Below are 23,627 nucleotides of genomic sequence, written 5' to 3' on the forward strand. Positions count from 1 at the left end.
TCCTCCATGGCAAAAATGTGAAAATGTGGTTTTTAGGGGATATTATGGGATGAAAATTAGCACCAGTTACTAAAAATGTGATTTTTAGGTACCAAAAACGATATAAAACAAAGATCATCAATTTTTGTGCGAAAGTGGAAGATCAGATACTATTTATGTAGTTCACTCTTATAAATATAATATATTATAAGTATATACTGAAGCAGGATTGTACTAAAATGACAATCTACCATCAATAAGGACCCTTAAATTTAAAAGCAGATTTAACCTTAGTTTGCCACGTGGCAGACTTGTTTGCCTATGTATCGTAGATTGCTTGTTATCTCTGATTTCATATCATAGATTGCTTGGAACTATATGCCGAATAACTTACCTATATATTGCAGATTGCTTGCCTAAGTTGTAATTTTAACTATGGTATTACCATAGTGCTCTGATTTCGTATCTCAAATTATTTAGAACAATATGTCGAGTTGTTTACCTATATATAGCAGATTATATGCTTATGTATCACATATTGCTTAATTAGATTGTCAAATTGTCGTTTTAATCATTATAACGCACCCGACTTATGCATGTTGATACATTACATCGTTATTTAAGCAGCAGACCACATTCTTGAAATCGGCACCTAATTTTAAATCTCACCTAGACATATATTATACTCCTTATTGATTTTAATTCCTTATTCGTGTTTAACGTGGTTTACTTTATTGTAGATGACTAATTATGTAATTTGACAAAGTATACATATTTATTTTTTAGTATAGAAAGTAATAAGCATTAGCGATTTTATAAGAAAAAGTATAGTACTTGAACCACTATATAAAACTTATTTTTTTAGGAATACAAAAATTGAATTACAATTATTAGTGTTTGAATTTTTTTTAAAATAACCGTAATTTCATACGTAAAAGAAATCGTCTCTAAGTTGAAGGCAAATTATCTTAATCTTTTGCTTTATTAAAAAGTTTTTATTTGTATTCCCTGTTAATTTTAGCTAGGATACCAACCATAAATACATTTTATAGAGCATTAATGATATAATTAAACACAAATTAACGTCTTTATTAGCATTAAAAAGTGTCCTTATCCAATTTTTTTGTTGCAAGTGTAAGTATCATTTATCAAAATAGAAAAACAATCCGAAATTAATTATAAGAACATTATCATTATTACGTCGTTGTATCACGTCTTTATTCGTGTTAAACTTGTTTAATTTATTTTGTTGGACCAAAAACATTACTATCACGACTTACGACACATGATGATTGTGTATGCCTATAAAACTATGTGCTATTCTCGTTCTCGAGAAATACGGAGTATTATGATTCTATAAATGGAAATAAAATGAAAATTATTTATCTTTGATTTCTTTTCTAATACAGTTAGTTCTTATAAATTCTTTAGAGGTTGACGGTCAACAATTTAAAGTTCATACTTCGTGTTATGATTCATATGACACACCAGACTTGATGATAAACTAATTAAAGGATAAAGAATCGATTTTGTCTCATCGTTTGGGCGTTCACCTGAAAATGTCCCAACGCTTAGATGCTTACGTTATTTACTGCGCATTGTTTCATTTCTGCGGAAAAAAAGTTCGTGTAAATTGGTTTTACTTTGGATTATCAATGTGACATTGAAATTAAAAGTTAATTACCTAAAATTACACTTTCTTTGATTGCTCAATATACATATAATTTTAGTACGACATATTATGTACAGCGATGAGTTCCCAGTTATTGAAATATTTTGGATAAATATTTTAGACGAAGAGATAAAAATCAACATGAAACATCAGAGTTGGTGTGCAGGCTTGCAACATGAATTTTCTGGTGTGGGCTAAAAGGCCCAATAAATATGAGCTAATAGGGCCCAAGAATATGGGCCAACAATATTTTAACAGGACCAACAAAAAAAGCCGAAAGGGCATGCAATGCCAATATATCTTATTATTATCATCATTTCTGGTGTAAGGATTGATGGATCCCTTGAAATGTTATTATCCATTTAATAAAATAAAAAATCATATAATAAAATACATTTTTATATCATTTGAAGTTATATATTCAATCCAGTCCAGTTACTTTAAAATTTATAAATTCATCCAAATTCTCAAGATCATGCATGGTTTGGAAGTTTGCATTTATTTGGGCTCCAACTTTCCATCAATGTAAACGAAACATTTTTTAATAGCAATTCAACGAAATCCGATTGAAAATATTTTATCTACATTTGCACTTAATTTTTCTGGGGTTTCTTCTATACATAGCTCAAAAGTCATTCACGCAATCACGTCCAAGCCTTTAAATACACTTATATCCCAACTAAATTAAGTGGGGAATTTCCAAAGTCAATGTCAACCTATATCGATGTACTCCTACTAATTTTAGGCTTGTTTAGTAACGATAGTATATAAAATAATTCCTTAATTAGTGGACCAATTAGGCGAACAATATAAGTCGAGCCATGTTAAACGGTGTCAATTAATCGGAAATGAAGAGAGTATCAAAGAAATAAAACAAGAGATCAAACCAAATTAAACCGAAATTAATGGGAAAGAACAAATAATGACTGCTATCTTAGCTTTGCCAAAATTTGTCCTCAGTATCAAATCGAAATTCTTATAATACGTAACACCATAATCTTAATATTGTCATTTCGGACAGCAATATTCATGCATTAATCGAACAAAACTTGATATAAAACGATTGGAGATTAATAGCCATAATTAAACAATTTCTAAAATTAAGGCTAATACTCGAATATATTTCTCAAAATTTAGGTTATAAAATAAGCAAAATAAAAATTTATGTTATAATTATTTTTAAAAAATCAGACTTTTAAGCAAAATAAGTCAAAGTTAAAAGCTACTATAAACTGAACACGATATAACTTTTTTTAATTGGTCATCCAAATTGGCATGTGTTCATAAAAAATAGCAAGTTCAAATGTATCATCTCAATCATTCAATAACTATATTCTATAATTGAAAATGTTTTCAAATATCATTTGATTGATGCATGAGCTTTGTCAGTACCAAAACAAAAATGTTGGATTAATATTCAATAATTTTTTATTAATCAATGAGGACAAGTTTTGATGGAAAAGAGCAAATACTGACTATTGTTAGGGGCATTATATACAACCTACTGATGTCAGAGCTACACGAATGCAACAACATATGAACAAGTTCCACGTGACCACGGAGCATTAGATATCGAGTTTGACGATGAGTTACTTTGACTTAATGAATTTTTGGTCAAATTCTGGTCTGGTCTGTTTCTATAATTTGAAATTAGAATATTTAATTATAAAATTTCAATTATTCTTAATTGTCTTATTCATATAGTATAAAATGTCGTCTTTTAATGATATTCAAAATAATATATTTCACTAAAATAAGTATAGTATTTTATTTATATTGCTTTATATTTATTCTCATTTATCTTCTTATGTTAACATTACAAAATCATATCGATTTGTGTATGGATAAGACAATTGAGAAAAATAAAAACTTCATAATTTAATATTTCAATTTCAAAGTTCACGAGACCGATCAGAATTTGTTTAAATTTCATGATTTAAATGTCTATAAATCCTTTAAAAAGACAATTAATATTTGATCGTGTGATGCATAGACTTAGTAGTACTAATATTCTGCTTAATTCCATTAAGTAGGGTAATATGGCACGTTTAAATTCATATATAATCAAAGCAAGTAAATTGCTTTATTTCCCTAATACATAAAATTCACAACAATTTTAACTATTCACCATTAATTTAACTACACCAACGCACTACATTCCCAACACCGGAATACTCTGCTCGTTTCTGAAGAAATTTGAGGGGTCGAATTTAGTCTTGACACGAACCAACCTTTTAAAATTATTTTTAAAATATTTAAGCCCCCAAACACTAGCTTGATCGTAGCTTGTATTCCCAGCGTCGTTGTTTCTTCCGATGTCAAGATCCCTATAGTTGAAGTAAGCGGCCCGCGGATTCTGGGTGACGTGGCGCGCCATGTAGCCATAGAGCCCCCGAATCCAACGAATACCCGCTTCCGATTCATTGAGGTTAAACCACCCCACTGAGTAGTGGATCATGAATATATTCCCTCTCCGATGAGGAAAGGGAGTTTCGTGATCGGAGTAGGTGTTGAGCACTCCCCCGTACGGACTAAACTGCAGCTGCAACTGCAAGCTAGAGCGTTCGCCTTCCATAAGAAAGTTCCATATCTCTCTGAGACCGTTCACCGGGATGGGAGCGCTCACGTAATCGGATTTCCCTTTGAAGTAGAAGGATCCCGCAGGCGTCCGGTCCAACAATACGTCTAAGGGTTGGTCGTCAAGGTTAGCAAAGAAGAGAACAGATTCCACCCAACTCATCTCCTTGCAATCATCTTCCGTCAACCCGAGCTCCGGAAACTGCTCTTCCATTATAGGGAGAAGGTCGCGGGCCCCACCGAGGTACATCGACGTGAATGAGGCGGCGACTGTTATGTTTCCGGTCGCCGGAGAGTTGGTAGGGCTTAGGAAAAGTCTGAGGAGGAGATTCTCGTCGACTTTATCGGCGATGTGTTGCCATTTATCGACTAGCTCCGTCGCGTTTTCCTCCAGCATTCGTGTCACGTTGAAGACCGTGACGGTTTCTGGGACGGAGGCTAGCGTGACCGTGAATTCTAGAACAATCCCGAAGCTGGACCCTCCGCCGCCTCTGATTGCCCAGAACAGATCCTCTCCCATGCTTTTCCGGTCCAGGATTTCGCCGTCGGTATTGATGAGCTTAGCGTCGACGATGTGGTCGAGGGCGAGGCCGTGCTTGCGCGTGATCATGCCGTAGCCGCCGCCGCTGAAGTGGCCGCCGACTCCCACGGTGGGGCAGACGCCGGAGGGGAAAGCAAGGGTTTTGCTTGTTCGAGAGATCGTGTAGTAGAGCTGGCCGAGGGTTGTGCCGACCTCCACACGCGCGGTTTTCGCCTTCTCGTCGATTGAAACTGACCGGAAGTTTCTCATGTCGACGATGACGAAGGGAGCCGACGCGGAGGCGTAGGAGAGGCCTTCGTAGTCGTGGCCGCCGCTCTTGACTCTGATCTGGAGATTGAGAACACGGGAGCAGTGGATGGAAGCCTGGATTTCGGACACGTGGAATGGGGTGACGATGAGGTCGGGCCGCCGCGGGAGGACGGAGGCCAGGCGGGGATTATGTGATGGTAGGAGAGTGGCGTAGGTTGCGTTTTGAGGGGTGTAGATTGTGTCGGTAGGTGAGTTTGAGCGATGGAATTGATCGGTTAGGCATTCGAGGAAATCGTCGTATCCATTGCTGTTAGATGAAGAAGCTCCGAAGAGATGGAGGTTTGTGGAAATTAAGAGGAGTGTGAGAGTATGAAGAGAGGCCATTTTTTTTGTTGATGTTAGTTTTGTTTGTTTGGTCTTCTATTTCTAGAAAATGCCTCTCTGTAGAATAGTTGTAGCCCATCTTCTTCGTCCACCATTTAAAGAGTCCTTTTTACCATTTTGATTTGTCCCCGATTTATAGAAACATTTACTTTATTCCACTTTTAGCATGCAAACCCTATATTTCACCAACTTTTTACACTCACAATCTAATATATAACTAATATTTTAAATGAGTCTCACATTCCACTCATATTCTCCTTTTACTTTTCCTTACAAATCAAACAATTTTTTAAAAACATGTGCCGAGTCAAAAGGGCTTTTTAAATCGTAGACGGAGGGAGTACTTTTCAAAAGTGGACTTGGAATCAAAATGAGATTTTATTTGATAGATAGATAGATAGAGATGAGGAAGTACTAGTGGTACTACTCCTAAGGAGTATTATTATTTAGGATATAAGAAGAATGAACTAGTCTCTCTCCTACCATTGATTGCTAGAATATATGTACATATTTTATACTACTAAATACAGAAAAATGAGTTAAGAGTTGCATAACCAATCAGATTTTTCGGAGATATTTAACAGAAATTGCTCCAGCCAATCAATAATCCGTCGCAGAAGAATATATGAATCGCTTCTATATAAAATAGAGTAGTACCAGTGTTAAAGTAAAGTTGACGATGGAAACCTAACGACGTGGACAATTCGCACGTATAGAATTGTGTGGGGGAGGAGCGCCGCAATGGAAACAAAAATAATGAACTAGTACTATAAATCTAAGATAATTCACGCCTCCCCTAATGCACCCAACTCGGACCAACCATGCAAGTAAAATTTGATATCCCACGAGCAATATATAATATACTCCTCCCTCTATTTTCTAAAAATAGACACTCTTGAAACGACACGGATTTTAATATAAAATTTGTAAAGTAAGAGATATAGAGAAAGAAAAGGCGTGTTAATGAAAAATGGATCCTACTTTATAGAGAATTTTTTAAAATGAAAAGTTTCTATTTTTAGGAAACATGTAACAATGGAAAGAGTTTTTATTTTAAAGAAACGATTAGTATTTTTCACACGCGAAAAGGGCTTCAAAAGAAAACAGCACTCTGCTGGGAATAAATATAGAATTTTCGCTTTTATAAGTTCATATGCACATATCATACAATAAAATGATGCAAAAATGAATAAAAGTTGTGACATTTATATATGATTTTGTTTTATCTCAACTATAATCAGAATTCTGAATCAGAATAATTGTCAAATATAGGAAAGAACTAAATCACTCTTATACTAGCTATTACCTATTAGTGAATTTTCCATATCAGGTCTTTGACAAATATAAGTTCGTTATTTGGCCACTTAGATTACATACAATTGAAAATACTTTTCCTTCAATTTTACATTAATTATTCTAGAAACTCATTTTTCTTTAAGCTTGTAATAAAAGCACATATATGTTCCCAAAGCATTCTGCATGCACAAAGTGAAATCGAGTTTGATGATACTTGCCATTAGAAATCGAGTTTGATGATACTTGCCATAATTATGTATGCTTTTCGTGTCAGAAATAGTGATACAGTTAGCTCTCCATCCGTGAAGGCTAAGTTCAGTTTTGACTAAGTATGAGATGTGATGATAAGCTAAGAGATTCATTCGCTTGGAAAATCTAGATCTTATACAATGTTAGAACTGAACGAAAAAGAAAGAGGTAGATCGACAACAAGGCAAAATAATGGCAGATCTGAATCCAAATGAAATAGTCAGTCCAAGACGAATATAGATTCGGTTTAATGTTTTAATTGCGATGAATTCGGTAATTATATACAAAGCGAGCAATAAAACTCAAGTTGATTAAGAAATTAAGAATGAATAGAACTAATAAATGCATACTAATTAACCTCTTTAATTTTAACATTTGAATATTTACACGAAAATTGACTATATATGGTGTGTGATCAAATACTAACTTTTTATAGTAATAACTAATAACTAAATATCAATTTTGTATGTTAAAAATATCAACACAAAGACATAAATTTATCAATCTTCTTGTATTGATATTTAAATTTACATGTTGTATTGATATAATTATATCTTTGTGTTGATAATTTTAATACACAGAATTGAAAGTTATTAGTTATTACTGTAAATTAGTTAGCACACTAACGCAACCCTACTATATATAGCTACAATTTTTCTTTACCACAGTATTTAGATTGAATTATAGGAAAAGTATTTTTTTAAAACACGAATATTTGATCATGTGACATCATAGACTTAATAAAATTCTGCTTAATTCCATAAGCATTATTCCCTCCGTCCCACGTCCCACTAGTAGATGCAATTTTTTTGGATGTGTTGATATTTGTTAAAAAGAAGAAATGATACTCAGAAAAGTGAGACGATCCAAAAACAAATACGACTCAAATAAAGTGGGACGGGAGGGAGTACTTAGCCAGCGTGTGGTCACAAATCAACAATCATAATACCTATAAAGTAGGGGTAGAGGGCACGTTCAAATACATGTATAATCTAAGCAAGTACATTGCTTTATTTCCATAATACATACATTAATCAAATCACAACATTTTTATTCACCATTAGTTAACTATAGCAACGAACTACGATCCCAACACCGGAATACTTTGCTCGTTTCTGAAAAAGTTCGAAGGGTCGACTTTCGTCTTTACACGAACCAATCTCCTAAAATTATTCTTAAAATATCTGAGCCCCCAAACACTAGCTTGATCGTAACTCGTATTCCCTATGTTGTTTGTCCCAATATCAAGATCCCTATAGTTAAAGTAAGCGGCCCGCGGATTCCTGGTGACGTGGCGCGCCATGTAGCCGTAGAGCCCCCTAATCCAACCAATACTCGCTTCCGATTCATTGAGGTTTAACCACCCCACTCCATAGTGGATCATGAATATATTCCCTCTCCGATGAGGAAAGGGAGTTTCCTCATCAGAGTAGGTGTTCAGAACTCCCCCGTAGGGACTGAACTGCAGGCTAGAACCTTCTTCTTGCAGAAGGAAGTTCCATATATCTCTGAGACCAGTGATAGGGATCGGAGCGCTCACGTAGTCCGATTTCCCTTTGAAATACGAGGATCCAAACCCACCCGCCGGCGTCCGGTCCAACAATACGTCAAGGGTTTGGTCGTCTACATTAGCAAAGAAGAGAAGAGATTCCACCCAACTCATCTCCATGCAATCATCTTCAGTCAATCCGAGCTCGGGAAACTGCTCTTCCATTATACGAAGAAGGTCACGGGCCCCACCGAGATATAGCGACGTGAATGAGGCGGCGACTGTTAGGTTTCCGGTCGCCGGAGAGTTGGTAGGGTTTAGGAAAAGTCTGAGGAGGAGATTCTCGTCGACTTTATCGGCGATGTGTTGCCATTTATCGACTAGCTCCGTTGCGTTTTCTTCCAGCGTTCGTGTCACGTTGAAGACCGTGACGGTTTCCGGCACGGTGACTAACGTCACCGTGAAATCTAACACAATCCCGAAGCTTGTCCCTCCACCGCCTCTGATTGCCCAGAACAGATCTTCTCCCATGTTTCTCCTGCTCAGGATTTGGCCTTCTGCGTTGATGAGGGTAGCGTCGACGATGTGGTCCGCGGCGATGGAGTGTTTCCGTGAGATCATGCCGTAGCCTCCGCCGCTGAAGTGGCCGCCGACTCCGACGGTGGGGCAGACGCCGGCGGGGAAAGCGAGGGTTTTGCTTCTCCGGGAGATCGTGTAGTAGAGCTGGCCGAGGGTTGCACCGACCTCCACACGAGCGGTTTTCGCCTTCTCGTCGATTGAAACTGATCGGAAGTTTCTCATGTCGACGATGACGAAGGGTGCTGACGCGGAGGCGTAGGAGAGGCCTTCGTAGTCGTGGCCGCCGCTCTTGACTCTGATCTGGAGGTTGAGAACACGGGAGCAGTGGATGGAGGCCTGGATTTCTGACACGTGGAATGGGGTGACGATGAGGTCGGGCCGCCCTGGGAGGGCGGAGGCCGGGCGGAGATTTTGTGAGAGTAGGAGAGAGGCGTAGGTTGCGTTTTGAGGGGTGTAGATTGTGTCGGTAGCGGAGTTTGAGCGTTGGAATTGATCGGTTAGGCATTCGAGGAAATCGTCGTACCCATGGTTGCTGGATGAAGAAGCTCCGAAGAGATGGAGGTTTGTGGAAATTAAGAAGAGAAATGTGAGAGTGTGAAGAGACGCCATTTTGTTTGTTGTTAGTTTTGTCTGTTGGTCTTCTATTTATAGAAATGTCTGTGTAGAAATGTATGTTGTGTGTCCAAATTCGTGTTCATATTGCTCATCTGTCCCCGAAATAAAGACTCATTTCGACTTTTACTATATCGAGGACGGGTACTTGTATTATTTAAGATAAGAAGTGTGGACTAGTCTCTCACTATTCATTAATTGCTAGAATATAAACATATTTTATTAAATACAGAGAAATGAGTTAATTAAGAATTGAATAAATTATCCAAGTTGAGTTGTCAATCAGATTTTTGTGGATAATTTACAGATATTGCACAGCTCCAGCCAATCAACAATGCGTCGTTGAAGAATATATATGTGCCGTGGTAGAATATATAGTAAATCGCTTCTAAATAAAATATTAAAATAAAGTTGACAATGGAAACCTAACAACGTGGATAATTTGCACGTATAAATTTGAAGGAATAAACATGGAGTGTAAATTAATTTGTTAAGTTGTTCTTCTAATTATTAAACGATTTATTATCAATGATATATATCCTTCAAAGTTCAGAAACATAATCAAGCAGCACACAAAAATATTATAAAAAATTCAGTTTATTTATGACACACAATCATGATTCACTGAACATGTCGATTGTATGATTTCATCACGTCTAACTTTTCACAATGTTAATTTCTTCTTTTGTCCTATATTAGTTGAGTATCTTATTTTTTTACTCGTTTTAAAAATATAATAATATATAGTTAAAGTGGAGACATAGTAAAGTAATAAAAAGAATAATATAGAGAAGAGTCTTCTCATACGTATTGTATTTCTTATTTTACTCTCTCTTCATTTTAACTTGTTCTTTTTCATTTTTCTAAAATGAGTGGAAAAAAAATTGACTCAAGTAACGCGGAACATATCTAAATGTTAGTTTAGCATGAAAGTTGTCATCTAAATTTGATATCCCAAGAACAATATAATAGCACTAGTATATTTGACATGCGAAAGGGTTTTCAAACAATACAACACGCCATTGGGAATAAATATAGAATTTTCGCTTTTTTTTAAGTTCATATGCACATTTCATACTGTAAAATAATTCAAAAATGAATAAAATTTTTGACATTTATGTAAGTTTTTGTTTTATCTCAACTAAAACCAGAATAATTGTCAAATATAGGTAACTTGCAATGAATAAAATATACGTAAATAAATATGAATTAAACGTGCAAGTTTGCAATAGCGTTTTTCAAACGGTCTACTAGTAAGTTTTCCATATCACATCTTTGACAAATATAAGTTCGTTACTTAGCCAATTAGATTATTGTTTTTGCTGATCTTGTTTTTCTTGCATTCCTACATGCCAATGAAAATACTTTTCCTTCAATTTTACATTAATTATTCTAGAAACACATTTCACTTCAAGCTTGTAATATAAACAGTGGCGGACGCAGGATTTTAATACTGGAGGTCCAAATTACTATTTCATCTTATCTTTCCAGTTCCGTCCGTCCATAAAAAATAGTCTCATCTTTCATTTACGTCCGTCCACAGAAATGGAAAGTCGTCCCCAAATTATCGTTCACCTTTTTTTATCTTTATTTCTTCTACTTTATCAACATTTTCTCTTTCTTTCTCCTACCTTACCAACTTTATATATTTATCTTTCATAGATTTCGAATTAAAACTTGTGTCGTCCATCAATAGGCATATTTTTGGTGGACGGATGAAGTATTATTAACAAATAGCCCGACATGAACATAATGGAGCTACCAGAGAGATGGATGACGAGCAATATGAATTAAAAATATATTATTTTATGATTTTACAATATTTACACAAATGAAAAATATAAACAAAAAAATTACACAAAATGACTAGTCTGTGAAAATTAAAATTATATAAATAATTATTGGTAGCTAATGAGTTAACTATATGAATCATAAAATATATTTGTTACAGAGTATTAGACAATTGATTTTGTAGGAGAAAATTAAAAGGTAAACACCAATGAATTATATTATTAGATTTCTTATTAACTATAAGAATTAGAAAAATAAATTAAGTACATATATGTCCCCAAAGCATTATGCATAAAGTAAAATTCATATTATCTAAATTAAATGTCATTAGTTAGGAAATCTAACTAGTATTGGGAAATATTTTACGTGTAAATTGTAGTAATAATGAATGCTAAACTATTAAGCATATCGCAACTTCTATCGCAATGCAATGCTCGTGGTAATCAATGGGGGTATGGAACATAACTAATTAGATAAAAAAATAACGGAAATAATATGTGTGTGTTGACCTAGTAGTAGAGTGGTTAATGTTTGGGATCAAAGGTTTTATGTCCCAATCTTTTGGGACAAAGCTTTTAAAATTCTGTTCATTTAACTATAAAAAATGTGAAGATGTTACCACACCATTCTATAATCAATAGTTTTGATTTTCATTCTGTTCATTTAATTATGAAAAATGTGAAGATTTTATCACACCATTCTATAATCAATAGTTTTGATTTTCTATTTTAGTTCATCCACAAAATTAGTCAATTTCAACCATTTTTTTTATCTATTTCGAATTTTACCAATTATTTTTGTTATTTTTCATTAAAGGCAACGCTCCATTACAAGGTAACCGATTCCTGCACTTTTCTTAATCATATTATATCAAATAATCTTGTATTGTTACGTTACTTCTGTGTCAGTATTTAAGAATTTGTATTCGAATTGTATGTGTTACAGGTGCCTTTACTTCAGATTTATTTTGTTTGATGTTTGAAATAAATCGTAAAATGTCCATTTCAAGAACGTATGTAAATAGATAACTGCTATGAACGAAAGTGTCCAAATTTATACTAAATATGAGTGTATATTGTAGCTAGTGCAAAAATTTAGAAGATATATGTCGACATAAATATAGCATAAATTTCGAATTTGGTATAAATAGTTAGAGATTACCATAGTCCTCATCTCTAGATTATATAATTAAATTTAACCTTAATCAACCCGTTCTACCCCTTTATAATGATAGGATAAAAGTATTTTGCATCATAATCGTGTTTGGAATTTAATGATGAATTTGAATAAATTCATACCAAGTTATTAATTTGTATTACATTTTTTGTAGGTTAAGCATAAATTTCATTTTACCAAAATTAATGTATATTATATATAAACATGATCAAAATTAGTATTCATTCTGCTAGGCTTGAAAACAACTCACACTTACACACAAAATAGATGCTACATTATACGAGGTCTTTCTTCTTTTGTGCTAAGAGAGTAATGGAATTCCAATTTAATGAAGGAGAATAGATTCATTCTAATTGAGGGAGTGACGCATAATGATTGTGCGTCGTTCTTAATGAAACGCATAACCATTATGCGTCGTTAAGTAATGACGCATAAGGATTATGCGTCGCTTAACGACGCATAATGATTGTGCGTCGTTCTTAATGAAACGCACAACCCTTATGCGTCGTTAAGGCGGCTTTTATCTGCCTCCAGTCACACGCAGATCACAGAACGCACCTTCATACACTTTCAATTCCTCTATCTCGGCGATTTCCGGCGTTTTCTGGCAATTTCCGGCGATTTCTCCATAAGATCCGGTAATTTGTTCATCAATTTAGCTACATTCATCATTATTCATGTTTATTGTGCTTTCATTTGTTAGTTTTACCCAATTTATACAAATTAGGGCTTGTAGGAAAATGTCCATAATTGTCGTTGGTTTATATGTTTTTGATGCAGAAATCATGCAAGTATTTGTGAGTTTGTATTGGGGTGGTAGAGTAGTTCAACTACCACATATGGGTATTGGTTATGACCCACCTCGTGCGAGGAGCTCCATTATATTAAATTCATGTGTTTCCTATTATGAGTTGGTAGCAATGATTTGTGATGCGATGGGAATAGATATGAACCAACACACAATTGAATTATTATGGAGACAATGTATAGTCTATGGTTCCGGTATGAGTTATACATGTTCTGTGATTCGCAATGATGATAGTGTAATGTTTATGTTCAACAATGCTCAAAATTCAAGTGGGTGTATTGAATTATTTGTTGAGTATTCACCTGTGAGGAGTGAAGAAATCCCACCAGTTGTTGATTATGGTATTGGAGCATCTGCGAGGTTTGAACAAATGAGTTTTGAGTGTGGTATTGGATCATCTGCGAGGGTGGACCAAATGAATGAGCAGAGAGATGTTGTAGATGTTGTAGATGTTGTAGATGTTGCTGATGTTGGTGTTGGATTGAATGATGAGGTAGATGATGCAGATGATCTTGATGAGCCAAGGCCACTATCCGAGACAGAGCCAGACCCCGATCTCAGTGATGGTGATGGTGCTGATGATGTCGGTGCTAGTTCTGATGATGAGATAGTACCATGTAAACCTGTTATGCAAGGTGAACAACCACTTCCGGAATACAATCCTAATGGGTTTAGATTCTTTCGTGAATTACCAAGTCGTCCTTCTGGAGTATCGGATGATGTGGGAGGTAATGAACACAGCCTTTTGTATTGGAATGAGAATGAGCCGCATCGGATTGTGTTGGGAACAAAATTTGATTCCAAGCTACACGTGAAAACTGCTATAACTATGTGGAGTTTATGGAATGAAAAACAGTTTAAGGTTGTCGAGAGCAAATTAAGAAGGTGGCATGCTGTATGCAAATTTCCAGCAGGAACGACAGTCACAGGGGCAGGCATCATCAGCACCACCGATGCTGAAAAGGCGAGGGAATGTAAGTGGGAGGTTTCAGTTACACAAAGGTCGCATGACGATATGTGGGAAGTTAGGAAGTGGAAGAATCGACATACCTGTATAGGCCATCGTGCTAATAGAGATCATGCTAACTTTTCAGCCCCAATGATAGCTCTGTTGATTCGACATCATGTGCGACAATGTGCCGATTTCAAGGTCTTCTCAATAATAGCTGATATTCAAGACAGATTTGGTGTGTTAATCAGTTATAAGAAGGCGTGGTATGCAAAGAGAAAGGCTATAGAGTTTGTATACGGTGGATGGGAGGAGTCGTTTAGGCAGTTGCCAAGCTACATGTTTGAACTCCAGTCACAGAATATGGGCACAATTGTTGAGTGGAAGCATAACGATCTGTTGAGTCAGAGGCGTACAATGGTGTTCAACTATGTTTTCTGGGCATTTGGGCCTGCAATACATGCGTTCCAGAAGGCCGCACCGGTGTTAACAGTGGACGGGACTCACCTTCGAGGAAGATTTAAAGGTAAGTTGCTTGTTGCTTGTGGTTTTGATGCTAACAAGACATGCTTGCCTATTGCATATGCTGTGGTGGATGAAGAAACCAATGACAGTTGGTCGTGGTTTTTGGATCATGTCAGAACTCATGTAGTGAAATACGAGAGGGAGGTGTGCATTATATCAGATAGGCATAAAGGACTCTTGAATGCAATGGATTCTGAAATCATGACTAGGGCCCCGCAGATACACCACAAATTTTGTTTGCTTCATGTGAGGGCAAATGTGTTGAAGAAGCACAAGGGCCCCAATGTGAAGGCCATTATATGGAAGTTGGGGGTCAGTTCTCAGGAACGTAAATTTGCCAGAAGACGTCGAGCACTATATGATGTCAACAGTGGTGCGGTTCGAATGCTGAATAGGATTACAAAAGAATGTTGGTCACTGTGCTACGATGGTGGACTTAGGTGGGGGGTGGCCACCACAAACATGTCGGAGTGCTACAATAACGTCTTGAGGGGTGTGAGAGAGTTGCCGATTAGAGCGTTGGTTGATTTGACATTTTGGAGGACGGTAAAATGGTGGGCGGAGAAGAAGACAACAATAGAACACACCGAAGGTGAATTAACCCCATGGGCGAGGGACAGACTTGCTAAGAATGACTCAAAGGGGCGAAAACATTACATCACTGTCATTGACCGAGATCTAGGGAAGTACCATGTCCGAACTCGAGGAAGAATCGTACAAGGAGTGTCAAAGGGCAACAATGTTCAAATAGTCAGGTATTTGGAATCGAGTTGCAGTTGTGGTAAGTGGCAGATGTGGAGAATCCCTTGTTCGCATGCTTGTGCGGTTGCTAGAGACAGAGGTCATGTTATGATTGACCTGATAGATGAGAAGTACTACCTAGGTACATGGAGATCACAGTACTATAGTGAAGTTTCATTTGATGCACCAAGACATGAAGAGTATTGGGTTGCACCTTCATGGAAATTGTGCATCACCCCTCAGCAGTTGATTCCTAGAACGCGTGGCCGAGTTAGAAGAAGGAGGATACTTAATCAAATGGATGTCCAGGAGGAGGATGAACCGAGAGCTCCCCGTCGTTGCAGAAATTGCGGGATAGAGGGGCATGACCGAAGAAATTGCTCAGCCGGTGCCGTTCAGTAAAGTCATGGTAGCCATTTGCATCTGAACTTGTGTATTTGAGATGTTATGTATGTATCAACATTTGTGAGATGTTGTCGACATTTATGATGTGTTTTATTATGTCTAGACTAAAAATTTTGTAACATTATGTGTTTCAAAAAGCCACACACAACCCGGAAAAAATGTTCAAAAATGTGAATTCAGTGTAGACACGAAATTCACTTGGTGACGCATAAGCATTATGCGTCACCAATAAACGACGCATAACACTTATGCGTTACCAAGGAACGACGCATAAGAGTTATGCGTCACCAAATAGAGACGCATAATAGTTATGCGTCACAAAAGCAATTTCGTTCAGCACTGTTTAGTCCAGAAACTTCGCCCGGTCGGGCGATTTACGTGCCTAAAATGCCCGATCGGGCAATTTTATGATTCAAAATTTGTTATTTGTTTCATAATACGATTTATATTTGGTATTCGTTTATATTTGTAACTGATTTATCAAAATCATAATACTTCGCTCGGTCATATGTTGATATTCGTTTATATTTGTTTATCAAAATCATAATACTGTTCATTCAACCATAGCAAAATAATATTTGTTGATCCTATTTTTCATCACATAAAAAATAATCAACCACAACCTGTTTCAATAGACACAAATACTGACATATGCCCGAAATCTATCTAGATGGAGGCGTGAACTTTGTCGGAGCCTTCCCTTTGTTCTTCCTTGTTGAGAAGCCCCTGAATACATTCTGCATAGCCCGGCCAATCGTACTTGATGATCGTGAGGATCCCGCGGTCGGTGGTCGGAATATTACTTCGTCATGTTCCTCCCCGCCCTCTTCTTCCGGACCCTCTTCTTCCTGACCCTCTTCTTCCCCTCCCTCTTCTTCCGGACCCTCTTCTTCCTGACCCTCTTCTTCCCCCACACGATCCATAAATTGATAATTCTGAAAGTACGTGTCACGTCCTTGTTGAGATGCATCCCAATCAGACACACCTCCAAAGAATGAATCACATGACGCGCGTGCTCCCCATTGCGAGGGCTCAATGCTTGCACCACTCAACTGAGACCATCCTGGGGGATCGTACTCCGGACTCAAGGGCTCTGGTACCGCATACTCAGGTTGCGGTTGCTGCTGCTGCGCCAACCTATGCTGTCGTGTAATCCCGTGCCCACCCGTCCGGACACCCGGCAGTCCATGACGAAGAGAAGTTGGTGGGCGTGGCGGCACGACCACATTTTGCCGTTGAGAAGATGGATACTCCATCGCATCAGCATGGTTCATCGCACGAAGTGCCGAAGCAGCCATGTCTCGAATCTGAATGAACCGAGGGTCTGTGTCATGCTCAGAGGTCAAATGCCATATCCCCTGAAGGGTCTCAACCTAGATAACAAAAATACAAATGACATCATACCACTTGGAGCAATACAAACTTTAAACTAAACTAAAGACGTTTTTATATACAAAAACATCACATACCGCCAATAAATTAGAAGAGGCTGCCTCGTTCATCCCGTCAGTTGACTGTGTCCCAGGTTGAACTAGGTACGACACGGTGATCCTATTGTACCACGCCATATAACCCGGATTAATGCGACCACCTAGTGTCGCCGTTGCGTGGTCAAAAGTTGCTTGGAACCTGTCGTGGCGCAAGTCCCATTCATCAATGAAGAACTTATGTACCTTAGCCCAATCAGCGCCCTTCCTCCCACGGCGATGACTTTTACTCAAATGGCCGGAGCTATGTAGCATCCTATCACAGTACTGAGGAATACGCTGGTAGCGGTTAAATTGTCGACAAACGCGTCCAGCCTCGTGTGCCTCGACAAATGACCAGCACACCAAATAAGTATCGCACAAGTAGGATGCAGTCGAATCAATGCAGTACTCAGGGAGGATACAGTCTGCATAGGGTGTCCACAGAAACTACAAACAAATAAAATAAAAAACACAATTAATTTCATACTATAGTAAGTAAATTCATTAATTAAGACAACACAAATAAATTTCACCTGGCCAGGACGGATCAGTGATAACTGATCACGATAATGAGCTACTGAATGTCGGGGCGCATTTCCAATTTCAGTAACTCCGTGCCACCTATACATAATATTAATGTCAAAAGTTATCAACAAAACACATAATTATGTGAGTTAATTTAAACAAAAACATTACTTGGCTCCGCACGGGGTATACGGCGTGTGCATAGGCGATATCAAGAAGGCTGGCCTCAATGTAGGCATTCTTTCCCAGGCCCACAGCTGCAAGAGAACCATAGGTCCACCGACATCTCTTCTCTGTCTGCCTACAGAAGCCTCGCACAAATAATGATACAGGTATGCTAACGCAGCACTACCCCAACTGATATTAGCCACATCTTCCGGATCGTCTAAGGCATTTAACCACATAAAGGGGACCTTGCACCCTGTGGTGTCCGGTAAAATAAGCCCCCCTAACAGGATCAGAGCATGTATGCGTGCTCTTTGAATGTATGCATACACAGGCAGCCCATCACCCAACGGCATCGTCGCTTGGTGGATCAGAGACGTCATCAACAAACCACCGTGCTTCGTTTCGGTTTCTGAGTCAGGTATCCATCCCAACAAATCTCTACACTTGCTGGACCAATCTTCAAATCCAACAGGGTAGTCACGGCCAGTGAAAGCACGACCGTCTGCTCTCAAACCCCACAGGCTTTGCACATCCTGTAAGGTAACAGTAACTTCCCCAACTGGAAGGTGGAAACAGTGTGTCTCAGGCCTCCAGCGCTCGATCAAGGCAGTTATTAGCTCATTGTCCATCCTCATCGGTCTTCCACATTCAACCACGCCTCTGAACCCCCATACACCTAGCCAATACATCACATTTTCATGTATAGGCAATGCCCACACCTTACTCTCCGTCCTACGACTTCTCAACACATTTGTTGTGCCATTCGCCAACAACGAGCTTGAAATGTGTTCGCTCTGATGAAACAGTAGTGATGGATCCTCAGGTCCATAGCATAACTGTTGTTCGGAACTTGCAGATGCCATCTACTTCAAAACATTCACCCATGCTTCAAATTTTTTTCATAACAACTCAACAATCAACAAGCTAACTAAATTGCAACTTAGGGGCACAATATATGCATAAAATCGCCCACCAAAAGGGGCACAATTACAAAAACTTAATCAATTGCTACTACCCATTCAATTATATGCATATGAAATACCCAAATTACGGAAAATCGACCAACAAATCCAACAATTTCATCATAAACGCTAATTTTGCTAAATTAAATCCATATGAAATACACAAATTACGGAAAGTCGTCCAAAAATTCCATCAATTTCATCATAACCCATAATTTCATCATAATCGCTACTTATATGCAACAAAACAACACAAAAATACCAAAAATCCATCAATTTAATCAAAAACCCTACTTTTACTAAATAACGGAAAACCTGCCCAAATTAAACATTAAAGGATGTATTTAGCCAAATTGAAGAACAATTACCGGAAAATGGTTGCAAAATGGTGGTAATTCGCCGGATTTTGCTCGGATTCGTCGGAAATCGCCTGCCTCGCCTGCTTCGCCTCTTTCGTCGCGTTTCTGCCTGATTCTGCCTTCTGCCCGTTTTAAAACTCAACTAACGACGCATAAGTATTATGCGTCGCTAACTAAAGACGCATAAGAGTTATGCGTCGCTATTAAACGACGCATAAGTATTATGCGTCTCTAATAAACGACGCATAAGTGTTATGCGTCTCTAATAAACGACGCACAATGGTTATGCGTCATTAACTAACGACGCACAATGATTATGCGTCGTTTAATAGCGACGCATAAGGATTATGCGTCTTTTTGTTAGTGACGCATAAGAGTTATGCGTCACTCCCTGAAGCGGAATACGACTAATGCTCTTCATTAAAATGGAATTCCATTAAAATCCTTTACCAAAAAAAGAATTGATCCTACATTATACTCCCTCCGTCCCCGATTAATTGTCACTTTTTTTTCATTTCGGTCTGTGCCTCAATAATTGTCACACTTCATTTTTACCATAAATGGTAAGTAGGTCTCACATTCCACTAACTCACTTCACTCGCATTTTATTATAAAACCAATATAAAAAAGTAAGTCTCACATTCCACTAACTTTTTCAACCAACTTTTCTTTACATTTCTTAAAACTCGTACCCGGTCAAAGAGTGACAATTAATCGGGAACGGAGGGAGTATTCATTTAGAACAATCATGTACATAAAATACAACCAACATAGTTACAACCAAATTCGAACTCACAATGCCATATATAATACACATTAAATCCTAAATCGCTTTGTTCTAAATACATGCAGCATTCTTATTCATTAATTCTATACGAATATAAGTCGATATATATGTTTGACTGAGATGTCTTTCGCTTTTTATTTAAGACGACATAGGAGGAATACTTTATTCGTTTCTAAAGAAGTTGTCAGGATCAACTTTGGTCTTCACACAAACCAATCTCCGAAAATTATTGTTAAAATATCGAAGCCACCAAACACTAGCTTGTCTCATCCTCGATATTATTCCTCCCAATATCGAGATCTCTGTAGTTGATGTAGGCTGCCCTAGGAGACTTTGTCACATAACTCTCCATGTAATCGTACAATCTCCTTAACCAATCAAGGTGGGCCTCTGATTGGTTAAGATTAGCCCATCCCACAATATATTCTATCATGAAAATGTTGCCCTCCGATGCGGAAACGGAGTTTCCGCCCTCGGAGAAAGCATTGAACGCCCCACCATAGGGGCTAAACTGCAGCTCCGAACCGTCTTCTTCGATAAGGAATCTCCATATCCCTCTCAGTCCTTCTAACGGAAACTGAGTGCTGACGTAATCCGACTTCCCTTTGAAATATGTGGAGCCACGTGGAACTCTGTCTAGCAAAACATCAAGGGGTTGATCCCGGAGCTTGAGAAAAAAAGAGCTCCGAGTCAATCCAGCTCATCTCAAGACAGTCTTGTTCCTTAAGTCCGAGCTCGGGAAATTCCCTATGCATTATCTGCAGAAGATCCCGAGCCCGGCCTAGAAACAAGGAGGTGAAGGAAGCCGCGACCGTTCTAGCTCCGTCGCATTTTCCTCCAAGCGTCTGGTGACGTTGAAAACCGTCACAATCTCTGGGACGGTTACCAACGCCACCTTAAATTCGAGAACAATCCCGAAGCTGGTACCTCCGCCGCCTTTGATAGCCCAAAACAGATCCTCGCCCATGTTTCTCCGGTCAACGATCTCGCCGTCGGCGTTGGCTATTCTTGCGTCGACGATGTGGTCGGCGGCGAGGGAGTATTTCCTGGACATCATGCCGTACCCGCCGCCGACGCCGACGGTGGGGCAGACGCCCGCCGGGAAGGCGAGAGTCCGGCTGCGGAGGGCGAGCGACCGAGCGTGTGGTAGAGCTGGCCGATGGTGGCGCCGGTTTGGACCCACGCGGTTTTCCGTCGCCGGAGATGGTGACTGTGCGGAAGTTTCGCATGTCGACGACGACGAAGGGGGTTTGGGAAGTGTAGGAGAGGCCTTCGAAGTCATGGCCGCCGCTTTTGGCTCTGATGGGAAGGTTGAGCTTCTTGGAGCAGTGAATGGCTGCTTGGATTTCGGACTCTTGGCGCGGCGTGATGATGAGCTCCGGCATCTCCGGCGCGGTGGCGGCGGGGCGGTGATTTTGCGCTAGTAAGAGGGAAGCGTATGTGGCGTTTTGAGGGGTGTAGATTATGTCGGTGGCGGAGTTTGAGAGTTGGAATTGATCGGTTAGGCATTCGAGGAAATCGTCGTAGTTTTGATTGGGTGAAGATGAAGAAGAAGTGGCGATGAGTAGAATGTTTGCTAGTAATGAAAGGAGTGTAATGAGACGAGGAGACTCCATTTCTTAAATTGCTATATAGTACTCCCTCCGTCCTCAATTAGGAGTCACTATTTGACCAGACACGGGTTTTAAGGAAGTGTTTGAATGTGTGGTGTAATAAATGGAGTTAGGTAGTGGAATGTGGGACATCTTTGACTTTTAGGGTATTTTTTATGCCCAAATATAGTAAGTAGGAAGAGTGACTCTTAATCGGGGACGGACCGAAATAGAAAAGAGTGACTCTTAATCGGGGACGAAGGGACGAAGGGAGTATGTTGCTAACGGTGGTTGAAATCTTTCTTTATATAGAAGGATTTTATGCGCGAGCGATTATTCTTGTTGAAAATAGGAGATGAATCATACTCCATTTGGATACAGGATAAGAAAATTGGAGTTCTGCAAAGAAAAGTACTCCTATTTCAAGAAGATTAACGTGTTTTTTTCTTTCATAGAAAAATCTACAGCTGAAGAAGTTTGCATGCATGATAAGTCTTGAATTATATACGACTATTGAAAATTAGGTTATTTGATTGATAGGAAAAATACATGCATGTGTGTAAATATATAAATAAAGGATTCGAATTCAATAGATTACGGTGTTATGAACATATGTGTTGGATAATGTTACATCTCTTCTTTAATTATGTAACACATTAAAGTTAATTATATGTTTTTACCTAATAATTATCTCGAAACTTACAAAATGTTTTTATCAAGAAACTTTTATAAGTAATATCTTTATCACATAAAAACAATGTAATTTATCATTTTCCCTTCGTCAATATATCAATTTACTAAGAAATATAATTCCAACAAAAAGCAAAACAAAATACTACTTCATCCATACTGAAAAAGTACTCCCTTCGTCCCACAACAAGAACCACACTTTGCTATTTCGGTCCGTCCTATAATAAGAGTCACATTTTACTTTTACTATAAATGGTAATTAGGTCTCACACTCCACTAACTCAGTTCATTCACATTTTATTATAAAATCAAAATAAAAAAGTGAGCTCTATATTTCACTAACATATATATTACCCCTACACATCATTTTATTTATAACTTATATTATTGTACTACACTACTAACTATATGGAGCACACTCTCCACTAACACTACTTACACTATTTTTTATCTCTCTTTCTTACTTTACCAATTATATATTAAAATTCATTTTAAATAAAATATTCGTACTTTTGATAAACATAAGAAGTACTACTATTTCCAAGAGTATCATTATTCGGGTGTGTGAATATTTCCGTGTGACAAGTTTAAACTCTCAAAAATAATGTTGGTCTTAAAAGAAAAATATTGCTGTGTCTCAAATCCATCTCTACCAACTCAAGCCTAAAAAGTTAAAAATAATTGAAAAGAAATTAATTACTAGGTCCAAACTTATTTCTGGGCCCTCTATTCTTATTCTTACTTTACAGCCCAATTAAGTATTTATTCATACAGCTTAGTACTACTATTTCATTTGGTCCAACTAATCCCCATTTCATGCCACCTAAAAACGTCATTAATTTATTTTCATTGATCAACGACATTCATATTATTCGTTTGACACCTCGTCCAAGTGACAGTTATATTTTGGACACAATGTTAGAGAAAATTAGCTACTAATACAGTTCTCAACATTCACAATGAATGAAGATGTGCGTGTATGAATCGTGTCTACACAACAAACTCCTAGTGAATTTTCCAATTATATTTTAAAGATATCAATAAAAAAAGGTT

The 23,627-nt window shown here is 37.9% G+C and overlaps 3 protein-coding genes, 1 long non-coding RNA gene and 1 pseudogene across 4 annotated transcripts; all 5 read right to left on the bottom strand.

Moving 5' to 3' along the window:
- Positions 1 to 3,732: 3,732 nt before the first annotated feature.
- LOC121770646 (berberine bridge enzyme-like 18) lies at positions 3,733 to 5,480 on the bottom strand. The gene has a single exon (XM_042167405.1). The coding sequence runs from the start codon at positions 5,400 to 5,402 to the stop codon at positions 3,804 to 3,806; it is 1,599 nt and encodes a 532-aa protein (XP_042023339.1). The 5' UTR covers positions 5,403 to 5,480; the 3' UTR covers positions 3,733 to 3,803.
- Positions 5,481 to 7,856: 2,376 nt separating this feature from the next.
- Positions 7,857 to 9,624, bottom strand: LOC121770794 (berberine bridge enzyme-like 18). The gene has a single exon (XM_042167570.1). The coding sequence runs from the start codon at positions 9,622 to 9,624 to the stop codon at positions 8,029 to 8,031; it is 1,596 nt and encodes a 531-aa protein (XP_042023504.1). The 3' UTR covers positions 7,857 to 8,028.
- A 4,677-nt stretch (positions 9,625 to 14,301) lies between these two features.
- LOC121771691 lies at positions 14,302 to 14,686 on the bottom strand. Its single transcript, XR_006044198.1, has 3 exons — positions 14,652 to 14,686; positions 14,453 to 14,568; positions 14,302 to 14,358 (listed from the first exon to the last, which is right to left on the bottom strand). It is a non-coding gene; the product is annotated as an uncharacterized LOC121771691 (long non-coding RNA).
- A 507-nt stretch (positions 14,687 to 15,193) lies between these two features.
- LOC121770681 (serine/threonine-protein phosphatase 7 long form homolog) lies at positions 15,194 to 18,221 on the bottom strand. Its single transcript, XM_042167447.1, has 5 exons — positions 18,188 to 18,221; positions 18,025 to 18,112; positions 17,492 to 17,938; positions 17,158 to 17,395; positions 15,194 to 15,330 (listed from the first exon to the last, which is right to left on the bottom strand). The coding sequence occupies exons 1-5, from the start codon at positions 18,217 to 18,219 to the stop codon at positions 15,299 to 15,301; spliced, it is 837 nt and encodes a 278-aa protein (XP_042023381.1). The 5' UTR covers positions 18,220 to 18,221; the 3' UTR covers positions 15,194 to 15,298.
- A 2,209-nt stretch (positions 18,222 to 20,430) lies between these two features.
- LOC121771460 lies at positions 20,431 to 21,908 on the bottom strand (annotated as a pseudogene).
- Between the last annotated feature and the right edge of the window lie 1,719 nt (positions 21,909 to 23,627).

Source organism: Salvia splendens, chromosome 16, assembly GCF_004379255.2.
Source record: "Salvia splendens isolate huo1 chromosome 16, SspV2, whole genome shotgun sequence".
Taxonomy (NCBI): domain Eukaryota; kingdom Viridiplantae; phylum Streptophyta; class Magnoliopsida; order Lamiales; family Lamiaceae; genus Salvia; species Salvia splendens.